The sequence below is a fragment of the Oncorhynchus gorbuscha genome, unplaced genomic scaffold, assembly GCF_021184085.1.
Source record: "Oncorhynchus gorbuscha isolate QuinsamMale2020 ecotype Even-year unplaced genomic scaffold, OgorEven_v1.0 Un_scaffold_601, whole genome shotgun sequence".
In the NCBI taxonomy this organism is placed as follows: domain Eukaryota; kingdom Metazoa; phylum Chordata; class Actinopteri; order Salmoniformes; family Salmonidae; genus Oncorhynchus; species Oncorhynchus gorbuscha.
Genome location: NW_025745438.1, coordinates 237,712 through 257,340, shown reverse-complemented (window position 1 = coordinate 257,340; position 19,629 = coordinate 237,712). Strand labels below are relative to the sequence as shown.

Here is a 19,629-nt window from a genome sequence, read left to right as displayed (position 1 = left end):
TTTTAACCTGTCTCCTCCCCTTCATCTACATTGATTTGAAGTGGCTTTAACAAGTGACATCAATAAGTGATCCCATCTTTCACTTGGATTCACCTGTTGTCTATGTAATGGAAAGAGCAGGTGATCATTAATGTTTTGTCATCTCAGTGTATGTCCATTAATATGTTATGAATATATTGTGTCATAAAAATGTTGAAATTCCTCACTAAGTGTAACTATGAAGGTTTCTCTATCTCACTTGTAGAAACGGGCTTGCTACATTTTCTGGTTGTAAGCAAATCACAATATCCAGAATTCATAGCGATTTCAGGACTTGGAGAACCGCCCCGTGAAGGTTTATCCAGTTGATGTGAGAAATATTAAAATGTTTGTTTGTAGCCACAACTTTGAACCAGAGGATTTTGAAAACGGAACTGAAGTCTCAACTCATTGGGTTGCCACGTCGTCGAACATTGAGAAGTAAATGCTCTTCTATCAAATAATGTTTCCCTCTTTTTTTCATTCATTTCAAAGATGAAGGCATCCATTCAGCCAACATCAGAGCAGCAGAAAAGAGGACAATCGGATGTAAGGTCGCTAACAAACTAGCTAGCTAGTAAACTACATTTGTATATCTAAACCAAACTCTAGCTAGCTTTCCGGATACGCTGGCTAGACATTCCAAAGCATATCAATGTAATTAGCCATCTGTTATCTGGCTATGTGATTTGTTCCTTTTTGAGCTCATTAGGTATTAGTAAGGTGGTGTCTGTTGGGGGTGTGTATCAGTGGAGGCTTCTCCGGAGGAAGGGGAGGACCATCCTCAGTGATTCATCAGAAACATTTAAATTGTAAAACATTGAAGTTATCCTTTTTAGATGAAACTAAACTAAATATAATCACGTTACAAAGTAATTGATTAAAACATCTCTGCATGTGTATCTCCCACCGTGATGCATGGAGGAGGAGGTGTTATGGTGTGGGGTTGCTTTGCTGGTGACACATTTATTTATTTAGAATTCAAGGCACACTTAACCAGCATGGCTACCACCGCATTCTGCAGCAATGCTATCCCATCTGGTTTGGGCTTAGTGGGACTATCATTTGTTTTTCAACAGGACAATGACCCAACAAACCTCCAGGCTGTGTAAGGGCTATTTTGCCAAGAAGGAGAGTGATGGAGTGCTGCATCAGATGACCTGGCCTCCACAATCCCCTGACCTCAACCAAATTGAGATGGTTTGGGATGAGTCGGACCGCAGAGTGAAGATAAATTATAGATAATACGTATCGGTGCTCATCAGCCATTGGACATAAACATTACACAACAAGTTAGAAATAGCAAATTCAACAATGAGTGGTTTGAAAGGAATCAGTGTATAACTGCAAGCGTTGCAAAGCAATCACTAGCCTACTATTCAGTGGAGAGGGTGTGTGGTCCAAGTCTGGTCTCTTTTCCAAGCTTAAAAGGATAAACATTCACATACAACATCGTGGGCCAGAAACTGTTGAATATATTGGCCATGCTGTCAATCCAGCAGGACTTCTGCTGCGTTTAAAACAACTGGAAACTGAACTGGGAAATGTCAGACTTCAATGAGTTCAAGACAACTGGGAACTCTGGAAAAACGCAAGCTCCGACTGGGAAAATACGTGTTGAATGGTCATCCACCTCGGAAGTCCAAGTCAGAAACTCTGGCCTCTTTTTCTAGAGTTCCGATCTGAAGATCACTGACGTCATGATACAACCTTGTTTTTTCCCCCAGTTTTCAGTTGACTTGAAAGTATTTTAAATCCAGAGGAAGACAGACTTTGATGACAAATTTGCCCATGCCACCTTCCTGTTCAAGTGAGCACAGCACAAAGTGAGTCCAAAAATGTATTGTATGCTGCTGCATAAATGATGTAATATGCATAAATGATGTAATATGGGAGATATGTATACTGTAGCTAAGAAAGTAATACTAAATGTATGTTGTGTAGTAAGCTGTTAGTAGCCCATGTGTTTTACCCTAATAATTTGATCCCTTACCCCCTCATAACTTAGCCTACTGTTCTGACATGTAGCCTATAGCCTGTTTTCAGAGAAATATCAAATATTGTAAAAGCTTTCATTGTCTGCTTATATGCCCCCTTTCTTTATCCTATGATTCTGACTTGGTGTACAGGGATAATACTGTAAGAACGGCCCATGTTCTGAATTCTGCTCCTGTTCATTTTAGAAGTGCTAAACAAATAGTTATGTTGACTACGCCCATGTTTACGTTGACTACTACTATGTTGCTCATTGTCTTAATCAAAATTTGATTACCTCTTATCCGCTCATCGTTCCTCATCAGTCCCCTTGGGTTTCTGTACAGGTCTTTGTGACATCAGCTGATGTAAGAAAGGCTTAATAAATACATGTGATTGATTATGCCATAGTTTGTACATCTCAATTGTCAGTAGAAACCACATTTGTTAAAGCAAGTCAGCCATATCAGCCTTTTTTTAAGGAGGTAAATGAGGCTGAATGAAATGTTTCACTGCCAGACAAGGCTCTGCTGATAGCCAGGTGTAGCATGACAATGATTCACTCCATGGTGCTGAAAAGAAAGCTCTTCTGCTGGGACAGCTTTATGTAGGCCTTAATAGTTTATGGGAACCGGTTGTCACTGTTATAGTGCAATTAATGTATTGTTTAGTGTTGTGTTGTTGCCTTGCTGGCATTCATCCCCCTCAAAAAATGTATGCACGGATCGCTCATCGGTAATCAGTATGTTATTTACAAGGCTACTCTTTCTGGGCCTCAGCCAATAACCACAGCTGGACTCTGGAAGAGAACGTTGTCAGAGAGGAAGAGGCAAAGTGAGAGGCCCAACTCAAGGGAAAATCTGTCTCCCTCCAGCAGGTGGTGTTTGTCAGTTTTTTTTCGCCCACCAAGCAAGGAGTTTTTGTATGGAGGTCAATGAGAGAGTGTTGAATTTGGTCAACAAAAAAACAAATGGCTTATTTGATTGAAGTTTCTTAGCCTGCACTCACAGGACTGCCACAAGCCCTTGGCACGCCGCTTTTGTGTCTTCCATTTAGAGGACCGCTATAAGCGCTAGAAAGCCATCCAGCCATGAGCTAATTTGAAAAAACGATAGCAAGGAATTTCTCTAATCTCAAATTCAGCCTGCCACCTTCCAGCAAACCACAGCCAGGCGGAGGCTGCAAGCTATTTCTGTTGTTTCTATAAATACCTTAGATTTGTTTTGATTTTAATTTGATGTAACTTGCAAATGTAAAAACAATACAACCACACGTGGACATAATGCATTTGCAATCATTGAGGATGACACAAAAGACGTGATACAAAATCATTTAAAGTTTAAATAGATTCATGATATATGGATCATGCCAATTTGTTTTGACATTAATTTAACATACTATATATCATTGGAGGCAATACAGCAGTTATATCCTAACAATAAATGACTCCCTAAACCGCCTCACCCACTTGAAGAGAGGTGTTGATGACTATATACAGTAGGTGGCGGCACCTTTTAAACACCACAGAAGAAGCTGAAAAGCATCAACAGGAAGTACTTTGTTATCATGCTCTATCTAGTTTTCAAACCAAATATAATTCAACCGGTTTTCGCAGGATGTTTCTAATGTAGGATTAGTCTAAATGAGACGTTTATTTGTCACAATTTAAATCGAGTTTTATATTTAAAAAGGTGTGTTCGAGCTTTTCTTTATCTGAACGCTGTGACAAAGAAAGTAACTGTATCGTAACGTTATTCTTACTGTCATGTTTATATTTGAAGGAACGTTAAAGAAAGAATACAGTTGCTTCCATGATGGATCGGGTAAGTTTGGTTGACTTATGAACAATATGCTTTCTGTGGTGTATGAAATGTCAAGGTCTATTTTTCATCATCTTTGATCTTCCATATCCATTCGTTCCATTTGAATTGCTGGACAAAATAAACAATGGTGGTAATAAACACGTGGGATATTTTTGTCCTTTGGCCTACTAACCTAAAGCACACAGATTGATACAAGACAATGCAGCAGGTAAAGTCAGAACAATGGAGAAATAATGAGGGCAAAGCTACAACTTGCAGTAGTGGTGCGTGGGTAAAAGCGTCAGCCAAGCCAGAAAAATAGCCATATTACAACCTGTGTTGTGATAATTGCGTTGTTTGTTATATAACCTGTTAGTAAGCCTTGACACAGCTGAGACCAGAAGACAATGACAGAATACATTCAACCAGACCTTTGTTAAAATCATAAAACCGGAGAGCAACATCTGTCCTGTTAAGTTCACAGTTACAACCTACATAATGGTCAAGCAAGTTAATGTTTCCAACGTTTTCGGACTACTAAACAACAATAGATTTAGTTACCGCAAGTCGCAAAGAAAACAGGCCCTGCATCCACTATTCAAGCACAATTTCAACTTCAACATCATCTTATCACCTATGCTTACATTACTACAACTAAAATATTTAAAAAGAAACAAGGGATGCAACTTTCACTGGGGACAAGGAACATCCCTACATTCTGAATTAGCATTTTTTTTGTCCCCCCCCCACTTCTAAATGTTGCACCCCTGCCAAAAACGATTTAGTTAGATAAACTTAGGCTAAATATGATGCGTCTATCCATGGTACTGATTTCTGTGTGTGCATTGCGAGTAGAAAAAAACATGTTGACTCACCTTAACTTGTAGAGAAATGCCATCCTCATCTTTCATGTTCCCTGAACGGTCTATGAGTCAGTCATACAGTACACACTTTTAGTTTTTGTTGTCTTTGGCTTCCTTGCTAAGATAAAGATGTTAATCACAAAAATTATTTTGTTTTATATTCCATTATATTGTAGTCGTGAGTGTTCAGTATTTTATGCGCCGATTTGGTAAAAATGACTGCAGCGGATTAAAACGACACTAGCTTCCATAAAGTGACCATTGGACTTAAATGTTTGACTACCTTTTGTAGATGCAACAGTTTTTATTACATTTATAATGTATCACTCTTGCGTGCACATTTCTGTCCATTAATAACTTTTTGTAGCATTTCTGGCAATGCCAACTAAGTTTCAGACAAATCTAACTAACTAATTTATCTATAGTTCTATCTAACCTGGTCAGCAACTTGGATGCTTGGCAACAATACAGTTGCTATTAGCTAAAGTTAGCCTCTGTAGCTAGCGATCTAACGAAAAGGCAAATAAATGTAGCTAGCTGTAATTGTTGATGGAAGGTTTGTTACACAAATAACTAAAGCCATTAGCTTGCTAGCAGACAACAGCTGAACATCGACAGAAAAGCTAGCTAACGATAGCAAGTTCACGTCCAAATGCCGCTCGTAGCTATGTTTTGTGGGAAAATGTACATCCGTTTTTTTTAAATGCCACACTGCTACCTTAGAATGCATGCAATGCAATGGACTTCTGCAACGCTAGCTAGCTACTCCATAGTCCAAGCTACGGTAAACGCTAGCCATATTTCACTGTCAGACAGGACACAACTCAATCTTGCTGAGAAAACAAATCAAATCAGATTGTATTGGTCCATACACATACTTAGCAGATCTTATTGCAGGTATAGCGAAATGCTTGTGTTCCTAGTTCCAACAGTGCAGTAATATCTAACAATACACAACAATAACGTTACACACATCTAAAGGAATGGAATTCAGAAATATATAAATATTAGTCCAGAGTATAAATACAGTACATTCATAAGTATGTGGACACCCCTTCAAATTAGTGGATTTGGCTATTTCAGCCACACCTGTTGCGGACAGGTGTATAAAAATGAGCACACTGCCATGCAATCTCCATAGACAAGCATTGGCAGTAGAATGGCCTTACTGAAGACCTCAGTGACTTTCAACGTGGCACCACCATCTTTCCTACAAGTCAGTTTGTCAAATATCTGCCCTGCTAGAGCTTCCCCGGTCAACTGTAAGTGCTCAATCGAGGAGTACGCCACACAAGCTCACAGAACGGGAACGCAGAGTACTGAAGTGCGTAACGCATTAAAATCATCTGTCCTCGGTTGCAACACTCCCTACCGAGTTCCAAACTGCCTCTGAACTCAATGTCGGCACAACTGTTCGTCAGGAGTTTCATGAAATGGGTTTCCATAGATGAGCAGCCGCACACAAGCCTAAAATCACCTTGAGCCAGTCGCGGATCGAGCTCCCTGGGCGAGCCATACAAAGCTTTCACAAAGCTTTCAGCTTTGAAAGCTCCTCTGCTTCAGCTACGGTCACTGGAAGAGTAAGACAAATTCTGAGGTCTGGGGTCTCCAGCGCCGGTCCACAGTCCGGTTCTACAAAGGCGGAGGGATCAGCGTAAAGAGGGGGGGCTGCATCCAGAACCGGAGCCACCACCAAGGGTAGATGCCCACCCGGACCCTCCCCTATAGGTTCGGGTTTGCGGCCGGGAGTCCGCAACTTTTGGGGGTTACTGTCACGCCCTGACCTTAAATATAAAGAAAACAGAGATATCTTGGTTAGGTCAGGGTGTGACTAGGGTGGGTACACTAGTTTTTGTATTGTTTAGGGTTTTTTGTAGGTCTAGGTGATTTGTATGTCTATGGTGGCCTGATATGGTTCCCAATCAGAGGCAGCTGTTTATCGTTGTCTCTGATTGAGGAGCATATTTAGGTAGCCATTTCCCTTTGGTGTTTGTGGGATTTTGTTCTATGTTTAGTTGCCTGTCTGCACTATTCGTATAGCTTCACGTTTCGTTCGATTGTTTGTTGTTTTGTTAGTTGAGTTTCAGTTATTAAATATTACGTGGAAGTTGTGTCTGAATTCTGTCAGTCAGCAGGGTCTGTAGACAGTGATTCATCTTCAGCAGCAGGATCTGTAGACAGTAATTCATCCTCAGCAGCAGGATCTGTAGACAGTGATTCATCTTCAGCAGCAGGGTCTGTAGACAGTGATTCATCCTCAGCAGCAGGGTCTGTAGACAGTGATTCATCCTCAGCAGCAGGATCTGTAGACAGTGATTCATCCTCAGCAGCAGGGTCTGTAGACAGTGATTCATCCTCAGCAGCAGAATTTGGTGGGATGCTGCTACAGGTGATTCTAAAGGAGAGCACATGTTATTCACAGCATTTATAGTGGTGGAACATCCCACATACATACCCAGTAATAATAAAATCATCATTGTTACCTACAATATGGAAACTTAAAACTTTGCGAAAGGGAGATGATTTATTCTGTTTGTTATGCCGGGATGCACACACACATGCGTGCACACAAACCCACCTGAAGAATCCTGCTGGGGAGAAGTGGAAGCAAATGGGTCTTCATCCTCAGACAATATTTGTGGAGACACCTGTGTGGCTGAGGAGGTGGACGGCTCCTCATCCTGAGGCTCCGAGATCATTTCTGAAGAGGCCTGTATGGCTGAGAAGGTAGATGGCACCTCATCCTGGCCAATGCCAGGGGGTGCTCCAAAATATTTCAGAAGTGCCCCTGAATTTGCATTTAAACACTGTTTTATATTAATCTTAACGATTTCGCAAACCACAAAAAAATGCAACCATATGTCTGTGAAACTATATATTAACAGTATTATGAATGAATTGTGGTTTATTTGGTAGCATTTCATAGTGTGACTAATTTGACTAATCCCCCGCTCCCCCTACCTCGGGCTTCCAGTGGGGAGACCTGAGGTCAACCTACCCCCGTCCCACTTCCCCCATCTCGTACTTCTGAGTGGGAGACCTTCCCAGGCAGTAGCCTGCCTAGCTCCCAAACTAGAATCAGGGCGCCCACTCCGACAAGGTTAATTGACCCACAGTCCCACACAGTGACATGATATCATTGACGTGAAGTGCAAATGAGCGATAGAAAACCGATCACGCAAATGTCACCATTCCCCAAAAAATATTGGGCGCCCCATGCCGCCCCCGGCAAGATGCCGCCTTGGGCTGCCCATACCTAAATCCGCCACTGCCTTGCGCAATGCCAAGTCGCGGCTGGAGTGGTGTAACATGCTGACCAGACCGGACACATCGCTTGCGCGAGCGTCGCAAAATAAATTTAGAAATCCATGTTATTCAATTATTGCACCCACACTGATGGCGCACGCCAACGGGCATCTGTGATGCCAAGGGCTAAAATAGAAGTCATTCCTATTTCTGATGCAGATCGCGCTGAAAGTCCTGCCTCTCCCATCTCCTCATTGGTTTATAGAAACAGGTACCCACGTGCCATTTCCTCATTGGTTATACCCACGTGGGTGATTGAAAGACAAAGTGTTTTGCCGGTTGTCGTGGTAAAAGTGTAGTTGCCAATCAGGAATTTTTTTTATAAGTTCAAAGATGAAAAAAACTGGAAGGAGGAGAGATGACTAGAAACGATTTGGTTGGCTGTTTTATGTGTGGATTAATTGTCGGAGTAGAAGACCTTGTGCATTTCAGGTAAAATAACAACTCAATGTTTATATCCCAGGACAAATTAGCTAGCAAGTGCAAGCTAACTAGCTAAATTGCCATACATGTTTAATGCTTTTCGACCTGTCCCCAAATTAATGTAATGGTTCAGAGTTTGTTTTGATATTTTAACCTGCGTTTGGGGTAGGGGGACAAAATACATTTATGCACGATAGCGCATGATGGCAGACGGTTTGGGTTCCGTGTAAGGCTCGCTGCTGGTGGACAAATCTGGGTTTGGCAGATGTCAGGAGAACGCTACCTGCCCCAATGCATAGTGCCAACGGTAAAGTGTGGTGTAAGAGGAATTATTGTCTGGGGCTGTTGGTCATCGTTCTGTCCCTTAATTCTAGTGAAGGGAAATCTTAACGCTACAGCATTCTAGATCATTCTGTGCTTCCAACTTTGTGGTAACAGTTTGGGGAAGGCCCTTTCCTGTTTCAGCATGATGTCCCCTTGCAAAAAAACTAGTTCCATAAAGCAATAGTTTGTCAAGTTTGTTGTGGAAGAACTTGACTGGCCTGCACAGAGCCCTGACCTCAATCCCATCAAACACCTTTGGGATGAATTGCAACGCCGACTGCGAGCCAGGCCTAATCGACTAACATTAGTGCCGACCTCACTTATGCTCTTGTGGCTGAATTGAAGCAAGTCCCTGCAGCAATGTTCCAACATCTATTGGAAAGCCTTCCCAGAAGAGTGGAGGCTGTTATAGTAGCAAAGGGGGGACCGCATCCATTTGGAATGAGATGTTTGATGAGCAGGTGTCCACATACTTTTGGTCTTGTAATAGATGTGATGAGATAGCCGTGTAAATTCTACGCAGGGACACTCAGTCAATCTTAAATGAATCATTGTTTATTATCAGCATGCTCTAGAGGTCAAAGTCAAACTTAAGAAGCATAAAGTACCGTTCTGAAGGTATCTCCCTCAGGGCAGTCCCATTAGATCTCTTATATTACTGATTACCCACACGTTACATAGTCATAGTTCATAGGGTTGGTTCCAGCATGTGTCTGGCACCGTCCCCTATCTTAACTTCTCAACATATTCTGGCCGTTCTGCCAGATGGTCCTGAGGATGGGGTCATGTTGCCCCCCCTTCATATTTTTACCAGGAACCAAGGATTATTTATAACAATATGAACATTTTGAAGACTGCTCTTCACATGATAACATTTTCCATCACATGATGTATAGACATTATGGACAGTATGTGTATGGAATTACTGGAATATCTGTACAATACGTAGGATTGAGTCGTGATCTGATTTTCTGAAGGGTGAGCAAATACAGTGCCTTGCGAAAGTATTCGGCCCCCTTGAACTTTGCGACCTTTTGCCACATTTCAGGCTTCAAACATTAAGATATAAAACTGTATTTTTTTGTGAAGAATCAACAACAAGTGGGACACAATCATGAAGTGGAATGACATTTATTGGATATTTCAAACTTTTTTAACAAATCAAAAACTGAAAAATTGGGCGCGCAAAATTATTATTAATTAATTATTATTCATTATTATAATTATTATTAATATTATAATTATTGTATAGATGTAAACAGCACGTTGTTCATTGCATGCTTGCTAGCACCAGAAAAACATTAGAATAACTCTGCAACACTTTAGGCTAGAAACAAGCTGTAAATGGCACCAGAGAGACGTGGCTCTATTGTACATGGGGATAACTGTATACATTGATATTAATTTAATTTCAGGTGGAAGGTAAAACCAAATAATTGATGGATTTGGCTCTAAATATTACATAATAATGAGCAGCAGTAGTTCAGAAGTTTTGGTTTTTCCTCTCTGGTTATTATGACAAATCACGTTTTCGCAGGTGTTGGCGTCCTCTGAATTTTGGAAAGGAGAGGGGATATTCGGCCTGTATCTTGAAAGAGGGTGGAGCTCCTTGTTCCAGCGTCTCTTAAGCTCTCCTCTTATCACGTATCAACCCAGAACTAAATTGAGCGGTTGACTAATTCATGAGACATTAGTTCTGTCTAAACCAAGATTAACTCAGGGGTGAAAGATGTGTTTAACTCCAATGAATGCTCAATCTAGGGAGTGTTCGATGCCAATATAACGCAGAGACGAAATAGAGTGGCCTGCCTCCACTCTATTTCGTCTCTGCGTTATATCGAACACTCCCTAGAGGGGGTGACCTTGATAATTTACTGTTAAAACGAGAGGCTGCCTGGATCTTTAACTTAAAGACCTTAACATGCTTCAGTATTTTTTATTTGTTTTGGTGTTCATGGCCATGGTTGTCAACCGTACCGCAGGAATAGAATGTAAATCACATTGGATATATGTTGTGGTGGCAGCTGTTGAGAAGTAATTGGGTGTACATTTAACATTTACATTTAAGTCATTTAGCAGACGCTCTTATCCAGAGCAATATTTTACTTCAGAAGAGTTCCAAGGTGTTTTGAAAGATAATATCTCGTCCTTTCCGGTTGCTGGCCTGGTGTAGGATCAGAGGGCCAAAGTTGTGGAATAATGATGAGGTTTTAATGGGTGCAGGGTTAGCTGGTTTTTCACAGTGTTATGAATTAATAATACTAGAATAGTAGGCTGATACACAGCCAACACACTAGGTGGGGAAGTGCACCTATAGTCATTGTTTGCGGACCGCCATAACACTAAAGAAGAAGAAGACCACTTCCTTCTCAACGGCGCTGATTCTGGTCTGCTCCGTAAAGCGGAATAATTATAAATCAAATGTTATTGGTCACATACATATTTTATTGCTGGTGTAGCGAAATGCTTGTAATGCACTGACTACTGCGGAGGTTGCATTGTTGAAAATGCTGCATGGCCACTGAGGACGTCGGATTGAACGTACACCAGGTTTTTCTGGTTCGCTGCACGGATAGCGCTGCTGTAAACAGTCTGGTATTTTATAGGCGTACATTACTGGGCCTTAGACATTTAAACTATCTGGACTCTCGAAGAGGACGTTGTTTCAAATGGATCTCGGTTAGAGTGAGACGATAACAGACAACAGGATTCTTGTTGAATGGGGTGTTGAAAGTTTTATTGACTTTAATAGATTTAAATCTTATCCAGGATCTTTCTGAAGTAAGGTTAGCCAACATCAGACATTTATTTGTCACAGTTTAAGTCGAATTGTGCCATTTCAAAGGACGCCTGATTGCTCTGGTCTAGCTGTTTATCTGAATGCTGTGACAAAGTAACTGTAGTGTAAACTAGCTACAGATTAACTCTCACGTTTTTATATTTGAAGAAACGCTGAAGAAAGAATAGCTTACACGATGAATCGGGTAAGTTTGGTTTGCTTTTATTAACACTATTCCTACTGTGGTGTATAACATGTCTAGGTCTAGTCATCATCTTTGATCTTCCATATTCATTCGTTCCATTTGAACAACTGGACAAAATAAACAATGGTGGTAATAAAAACGTCATATTTTGTTCTTCAGAAAAGTAGCCTACTAGCCTAAAGCACACAGATTGATACAAGGCAACGAGAAGCTATAGTCAGAAACCATGGAGAAATAATGAGGCCAAAGTAAAGTTGGTTTTATATTCACACATTCGGACATTCAACAGACATTCGCCAAAAGCCATTTAAAATGGTAAAAATCAATAATTATTTCACCGTTTGTCACATAAACTAGGTATGATTTATTAATTAACTGTCTAGCATAATTTTACAACCTTTGCTTGGAGTAGAAATTCCAGTTTTGATATGATAGAAATTTAAATTTGATAGACTACATGCCCTCTATCAAATCAAAACTGGAATTTTTCCCCAAAACAAAGGTTGTAAAAGTGTGTTAGACATTTATAGAATAAATAATATCTAGTTTTATGTTTCCGTGACAGTTAATTAGTTATTGATTTATACCACTTTAAATGGCTTTTGACAAACCAACTTTACCTTGGTGAAATAATGAGGCCAAGCCTACACCTTGCAGTAGCGGTGTGTGGGTAAAATCACCAGGGAAGCCAAGCCAGAAAAATAGCCATAATACATGTTGTGATAATTGCGTTGTTATAACCTGTTAGTTCATATGCCTGGACTCAGCTGAGACAAGAAGACAGTGGCAGAATACATTCAACCAGACCTTTGTTACATCATAGAACTAGAGAGCAACATCTGTCCTGTTAAGTTCACAAGAAATGTTGCATGTAACAGTTACATGACCTTCAGAATGGTCGAGCAAGTGAATGTTTCTGACACGGGAAACTAAACAACTGTTGATTTAGAGTTACTGCAAGTCAAAAAAGAAAACAGGCGCTGCCTCCACTATTCACGCTTCATTTCAACATCATCTAATCACCTATGCTTAGTCTACTACAGTGACAACTAAAATATACCAAAAACCAGGGGCGACAACTTTCACTGGGGATTGAGTGAACATGTCCCCACCACATTCTGAAATTGAATCTTTGTCCCCCTAGTTTTATCATTGGAATGTAATACTAAATGTATTAATGGTGTGCTTTAGGACCATGCGTACGCCTCCGAGAGGTCGAGTAGGCTGTTTGGAGTATTTATAGGACTGGATAAAAAATCAATAATAATAATGGCCTAGCTACATCAGTTCAAAACCAAATTGACACGCTGCTACCTTACAATGCATGCACACAATAGACTTTTGTAAACCAAACCCTGCCGAAAATGATTTAGTCCGATCAACCTAAATACGATGAGTCTATCCATAGTACTAATTTCTATGTGTGCGTGCAGGTAGAAAAATCCCGTCTCACCCAACTTGTAGAGAAATGCCAATTGCCATCCTCCTCGTGTTCCCTGAACGGTCTCATACAGTACAAGCGTTTAGTTGTTTTATTGCCCTAGGCTACCTGGCTAAAGATGCTCTCTCCTAGCCTAGTAATTTCCATTCACGGGCAACGATGCGCCAGGCCAGCTAGTTAAATAGGTCCTTTTCAAATTATTGCTTTTTTAAAGATTTAATTGGGAGATGATCATCTACATAGCAAAAAACGTAGCTTCCATAAAGTGGCCATTGGACTTAAATGTTAGACTAACTTTGTAGATGCAACAATTTTTTTATTACATTTATAATTTATCAAAAATAGTGCACATTTCTGTCCATTAAGAACCAACAATGTGCTACATTTTTGTGGTATTTCTGACAATGCTAACATCTTTCCAACCAAATCTAAAAGTTTTATCTAACCTGGTCAGCAACTTGGATGCTTGACAACAATACAGCTGCTCGTAGCTAACATTAGCTTGCCTGTCCACAGTCCAGCAGCTAGCCTCTGTAGCAAGCTAACACCAGTCAGCTGAAAGCTTCTAGCTAGCTAACCTACAGGCGAAGAAAGGTAGCTAGCTGTAATTGTTTGTGGAAGGTTTGTTACACAAATAACTTCAGCCATTAGCTAGCTATCTAGTTAAAACCAGACAACAATAGCTGACATCAACACAGAAGCTGGCTAGCGATAGCTAGTTCACATCCAAATGACAGTCCTACATTTTTGCACAAAACATAGCTACATGAGTTCAAAACCAAATTGTCACGCTGCTACCTTACAATGCATGCAATGCAATGGACTTTTGCAACACTAGCTAGCTACTCCATAGACCAAGCTATGGTAAGAGAGAGACATATTTCACTGTCGGACAGGACACAACTGCTTTTACTGTAGCTGAGAAAACAAAATACACGTAAACAGCACATTTTTTAAGGTAGCTGTACTGCAGTGAGCTTATGCATGCTGGCTAACATCAGGTTAACTCACCAATTTCAAACATTCAGAATAAATTCCAGTATGCTTCGTCTCCTTTTTGCTCTTGAAATGTTAATACAAATCTGTGTAGATCAACAGTGGTAAAAATCACTTTGTGGGACAACTCTGCCAGTTGACTGGCTTCATTGACCGTCTTGATTATTTTTTACAATCTGGATATTTGTCAACAACTCTGCCATGTACGGCCATTCCAGTCGTGCGGCGCTAGGGGTAAGAAAATCTGTTATGAATTATATATATATATAAATATATATATATATATTTTTTAATGACTTGTATTAGGGAGGCACGTAGCCTAGTGGTTAGAGTGTTGGGCCGGTAACCGAAAGGTTGCTGGATCGAATCCCCTAGATGACATGGTACAAATCTGTTGTTCTGCCACTGAACAAGCCAGTTAGCCTACCGTGGAACGGTGGGTTATCATTGTAAATACAAATTCGTTTTTTAATGCCTACTTTTCACTTAAATGTTGTTTTTTGGTTTTCATTCTTACTATAAGAATGAATACTAAATTGCATAGTGACTGTAAAATAAGCTACATTAAAGGTAGACTCAGCAAAACGATGCCACAAGCAGCACCGCAGATATTGCAATGAGCGAGATGCAAGACTTCGCTCTCACACAGTCACTCACAGTATCGGTGCAAAGGGTATGCTTCATGCTCTTCCAGCATGGTAGCCATGGGACCAAAACATTGGAGAAGTTTAGCCTCGCGGTTCAACGTTCTTGGTTATTGCGGAAATAAAATAAAAGGACATTTTATTGGTCACATACACATGGTTAGCAGATGTTAATGCGAGTGTAGCGGAGTGCTTGTGCTTCAAATTTCAACAATGCAGTAATATCTAACAAGTAATCTAACACATTCACAACTACATTATACACACAAATGTAAAGGGATGGATAAGAATATGTACATATAAATATATGGATGAGCGAAGGCCGTGCGGCATAGGCAAGATGCAGTAGATGGTATAGAATACACTATATACATACGAGATGAGTAATGAGATATGTAAACATTATTAAAGCGGCGTTATTTAAAGTGACTAGTTCTGCCTTTATTAAGTCCATGTTATTGACTCACTATGCTGTTTACTTTGTGCATATAGCCTACATCATATCACTGAAACTACCTTTAAACTCAGAATATGCTATTCTGTTCTTTTGAATGTTTTGTTTCCTAATTCCTGCCTACAGATGTTAGACCATGTAAAATTACAAAACTACAAAATGCGTCATTGTTGGATTCTTCTAAAGTAGGCCTACCTCAAGTCCTGGCCGTGTGTTAACTTAATTTAAACTATTAACACTTAATAAATGACTTACTAAATAAATACCCTGTTCCTTCCCCCACCAGCAGCGTAGCTACTAGTCCCAGGGGACCCCTCAAGGAGGTATACTGACAGTAGGGTACATTGCTTTATAAAATAAGCAACAACCACCTAGACCAATTCCAGGATTTAATTCAATCATATACATTTGCCATGTTTTGTAGGGTTAAATAATGCTTATAGTGTTAAATAATGGGATGTTCACATAATTTTCCTTTGTATTTTATTGATTCATCTGCAGGAACAGTCACACCCATGGCCCTCACGCTAGCGCCGCCTCTGCCTACATAATATGTTAAGGAATCCCTAATTATCTTTCCGTCCTCCCTAAGTGTGCACTTGTTCACTTTCCTTCACTCCCACTAGCCCATGACTAGCCCAATCCAATGGTACATTTTCACAACTCGAAGCACAAAAATATGTTTCAAAACACTTAGGTCTTTTTCAATTGATTACTTTAGAAAATATTTCCTGTCATTTGTTAATCCATTTTACTATAATTTAATCAAACTGCTAAAAACTGATCTACAAAACCAAAATTATAAAGTGTCAAGTTTACGAACATATAAAATATATATAAAAATGAAATTTGAAATAATGGTGTAGTGTACAATGTACTGCTGAAATCCTTGGGTGGTAAATTACAGTTTATTCCACTCATTTTCTGAATGTTGTTGATTTTTAGATGTGGCTGCTGTTACAGTAACAAGTCACATAGAAAAGTGGATCTTAAACAATGTTACATGGGGCGGAAATTGCACCAGGCAACACCCATACCTTTTTACTGTAGGTTTCTACTACATGCCACAATACCCCTATAACTGATGGTTTCTTCCATGTATGTGTAACGGATGTGAAACAGCTAGCTAGTTAGCGGTGGTGCTCGCTAAATAGCGTTTCAATCGGTGATGTCACTTGCTCTGAGACCTTGAAGTAGTGGTTCCCCTTGCTCTGCAAGGGCCGCAGCTTTTGTGGAGCGATGGGTAACGATGCTTCGTGGGTGTGGTGGTTCGTGCCCTGGTATGGGCGAGGGGACGGTCTAAAGTTATACTGTTACAAATGTACTGTATAAGAATACTGAAACTATGAGACTGAGATTTTTCTCAACATGCTCCAAAAGTGGGATAACGAGCAGCAATAGTTCTGGTGTTTAGGTTTTGTGTCACTGGTTATTTGAACCAATCATGATTTTGCAGGTGTTACCATCTGTCACATTTCGGAAGGGGAGGGGACATTTAGCCCGTATCTTGAAAGAGGGGGTGGAGCTTCTCATTCCGGTTCTTCTCCTTGTTCTACCATCTCTTAATCTCTCCACTTATGAACCCAGAACTTAAGCGAGCAGTTGACTAATTATGTGACACTTAACCCAGAATTTAACTAAGATTAACTCGGGTGAAAGATGTTCAACTCCAATGAATGCTCAATCAAACATTCTGAACATAAGACGGGGCATTCCAAGTGTTATCAATTTTGAAATTTGTAAAAAAAAATATATATATATATATATATATATAAACCACTTCCATCTGAAATATTTGGCAAAGTGATTGAAAATGTTGTGGAAAGTAGTGATCAGTGACACACTTCAGGAGAAATGCGATATTACAAGTATGCACCAATCAATGAGAGATTTAGAGAGATTTAAAGTAATCAAATGTTTGGTCTAATGATATTCTATGTACAATTTTTCCTGTGGTCACCAGGACAGAGCTAGTCCGTCCCCTTCCAACCTGCCGGAGTCCCCTGGTCACAACTCTCCTGGTAGCGCCTTACTGCTGGATCTGAAGAGGGTGTCTGTGTGGCTGGTCGACTGCAGGAAAACACCAGGGCAGAGTGGAATTGTGAGAGAAGGACACGAGGAGGGAGATGAAGATTTGATTTCATCAAGTAAGAACAATGTGGTGTGTGGATGAGATTACAAATCTGATTCTGCATTTCTGTTAATTCATTGATAAACAGTAAACACTCAGTGGCCAGTAAATTGTCGCTCCAGTTTCATGAATGGAGGGGGTTGTACCTAATAAACTGGCCAATGAGTGAATATTGATAAGGGCAGCAGGTAGGTTAGTGGTTAAGAGCGTTGGGCCACTAATAAGGGTTGCTGGTTCAAATCTCTGAGTCGACTTGGTGAAAAATCTGTCTGCCCTTGAGCAAGGTACTAAACCCTAATTGCTCCTGTAAGTTGCGCTGGAGAAGAGAGTCTGCTATATAACAAACACATTTTTTAAATATAGTATTTCTTTATGGACCTATATTTCCAAAAGATAGTTATTCAATGTCTTTGTTTCACAGGGGACAGCACTAACCATTCTCTCAGTTGGAGGGGCTTGTCATCTGCAGACCCTCAACAACATTGTGTTGCTGACGAGACAGAGAAGTGTCTCTATAGACCAGAGCACCCCAAGAAACACCAGCAGAGATGTATAGGGAAGAAACCTCAACACTGCTGCTCTGACTGTGGGAAGAGTTTCACTAGCAGGAGTGATTTCATTATTCACCAGTGGATTCACACCCGGGAGAAACTGTACTGCTGCTCTCAGTGCGGGAAGAGTTTCACTGCTTCTAACGTCTTCCAATCTCATCTGCAAATTCATGCAGGGGAGAGGCCTTACCCCTGCCTTGATGGTGGAAAGAGCTTCAATCAGTCAAGCAACCTGACTACACACCAGCTAACACAAACTGGAGTGAAGCCTTTTATCTGTGATCAGTGTGGAAAGAGCTTTGCGGTGGCTTCCACCCTGAGTAGACACCAGGTTACACACACTGGAGAGAAGCCTTATAGCTGTGAACAGTGTGGGAAAAGCTTTGCTGTAGTTTCCTCCCTGATTAGACACCATCGAACACACACTGGAGAGAAGCCTTATAGCTGTTATCAGTGTGGAAAGAGCTTTGCTGTATCAGAAAAACTAACTATACACCAGCGAACACACACAGGAGAGAAGCCTTATAGCTGTGATCAGTGTGGGAAGAGCTTTGCTGTAGTTTCCTCCCTGATTAGACACCATCGAACACACACTGGAGAGAAGCCTTATAGCTGTTATCAGTGTGGAAAGAGCTTTGCTCTATCAGAAAAACTAACTATACACCAGCGAACACACACAGGAGAGAAGCCTTATAGCTGTGATCAGTGTGGGAAGAGCTTTGCTGTAGCTTCCACCCTGAATAGACACCAGCTAACACACAGTGGAGAGAAGCCTTATAGCTGTGATCAGTGTGGGAAGAGCTTTGCTGTAGTCTCCTCCCTGATTAGACACCATCAAACACACACTGGAGAGAAAACTTATGTCTGTCTATGTGGGAAGAGCTTTGCTCTAGCTTCCACCCTGACTACACACCAGCGAACACACACTGGAGAGAAGCCCTATAGCTGTTATCAGTGTGGCAAGAGCTTCAGTCAATCAGTACACCTGAATACACACCAGCGAACACACACAGGAGAGAAACCTTACAGATGTGACCATTGTGGAAAGAGCTTCAGTCAATCAGTACACCTGAATACACACCAGCGAACACACACCGGAGAGAAGCCTTACAGCTGTGATCATTGTGGAAAGAGCTTCAGTCAATCATTAAACCTGAAAACACACCAGCTAACACACACTGGAGAGAAACATTAGATAGACATACAGTACCAGTAAAAAGTTTGGACACACCTACACATTCCAGGGTTTTCATTTTTTGTATTTTCTACATTGTAGAATAATAGTGAAGAGATATAGTGAAGTGACATATAGTGAATAATAGTGAAGACAGAAACTATTGACATAACACATATGGAATCATGTAGTAACCAAGAAAAATGTTAAATAATTCAAAATATATTTAAGATTCTTCAAAGTAGCCGCCCTTTGCCTTTGACAGTTTTGCACACTCTTGGCATTCTCTCAACCAGCTTCATGAGTTAGTCACCTGGAATGCATTTCAATTAACAGGTGTGCCTTGCTAGATGTTCATTTGTGGTATTTCTTTCCTTCTTAATGCCTTTGAGCCAATCAGTTGTTGTGACATGGTAGGGGTGGTATACAGAAGATGGCCCTATTTGGTAAAAGACCAAGTCCATATTAGGGCAAGAACAGCTCAAATAAGCACAGAGAAACAACAGTACATCATTACTTTAAGACATGGTCAGTCAATATGGAA

General features: G+C 40.6%; 1 protein-coding gene across 5 annotated transcripts in view; it reads left to right on the top strand.

Annotated features, from left to right (window-relative positions):
* Positions 1 to 19,111, top strand: part of LOC124019018 (zinc finger protein 2 homolog) — a 42,261-nt gene extending 23,150 nt beyond the window's left edge. For 3 of the 5 annotated variants that reach the window (XM_046334366.1, XM_046334364.1, XM_046334361.1), the window contains 2 exons: positions 17,193 to 17,376; positions 17,782 to 19,111. In XM_046334366.1, the coding sequence (XP_046190322.1) occupies positions 17,193 to 17,376; positions 17,782 to 19,106 (1,509 nt within the window). In that variant the 3' untranslated portion in view covers positions 19,107 to 19,111. Of the gene's footprint in view, positions 1 to 3,588; positions 3,684 to 3,773; positions 3,816 to 11,057; positions 11,695 to 17,192; positions 17,377 to 17,781 lie in introns of those variants that run through there. The other 2 variants (XM_046334360.1, XM_046334365.1) reach the window with 2 other exon arrangements.
* Positions 19,112 to 19,629: the final 518 nt, after the last annotated feature.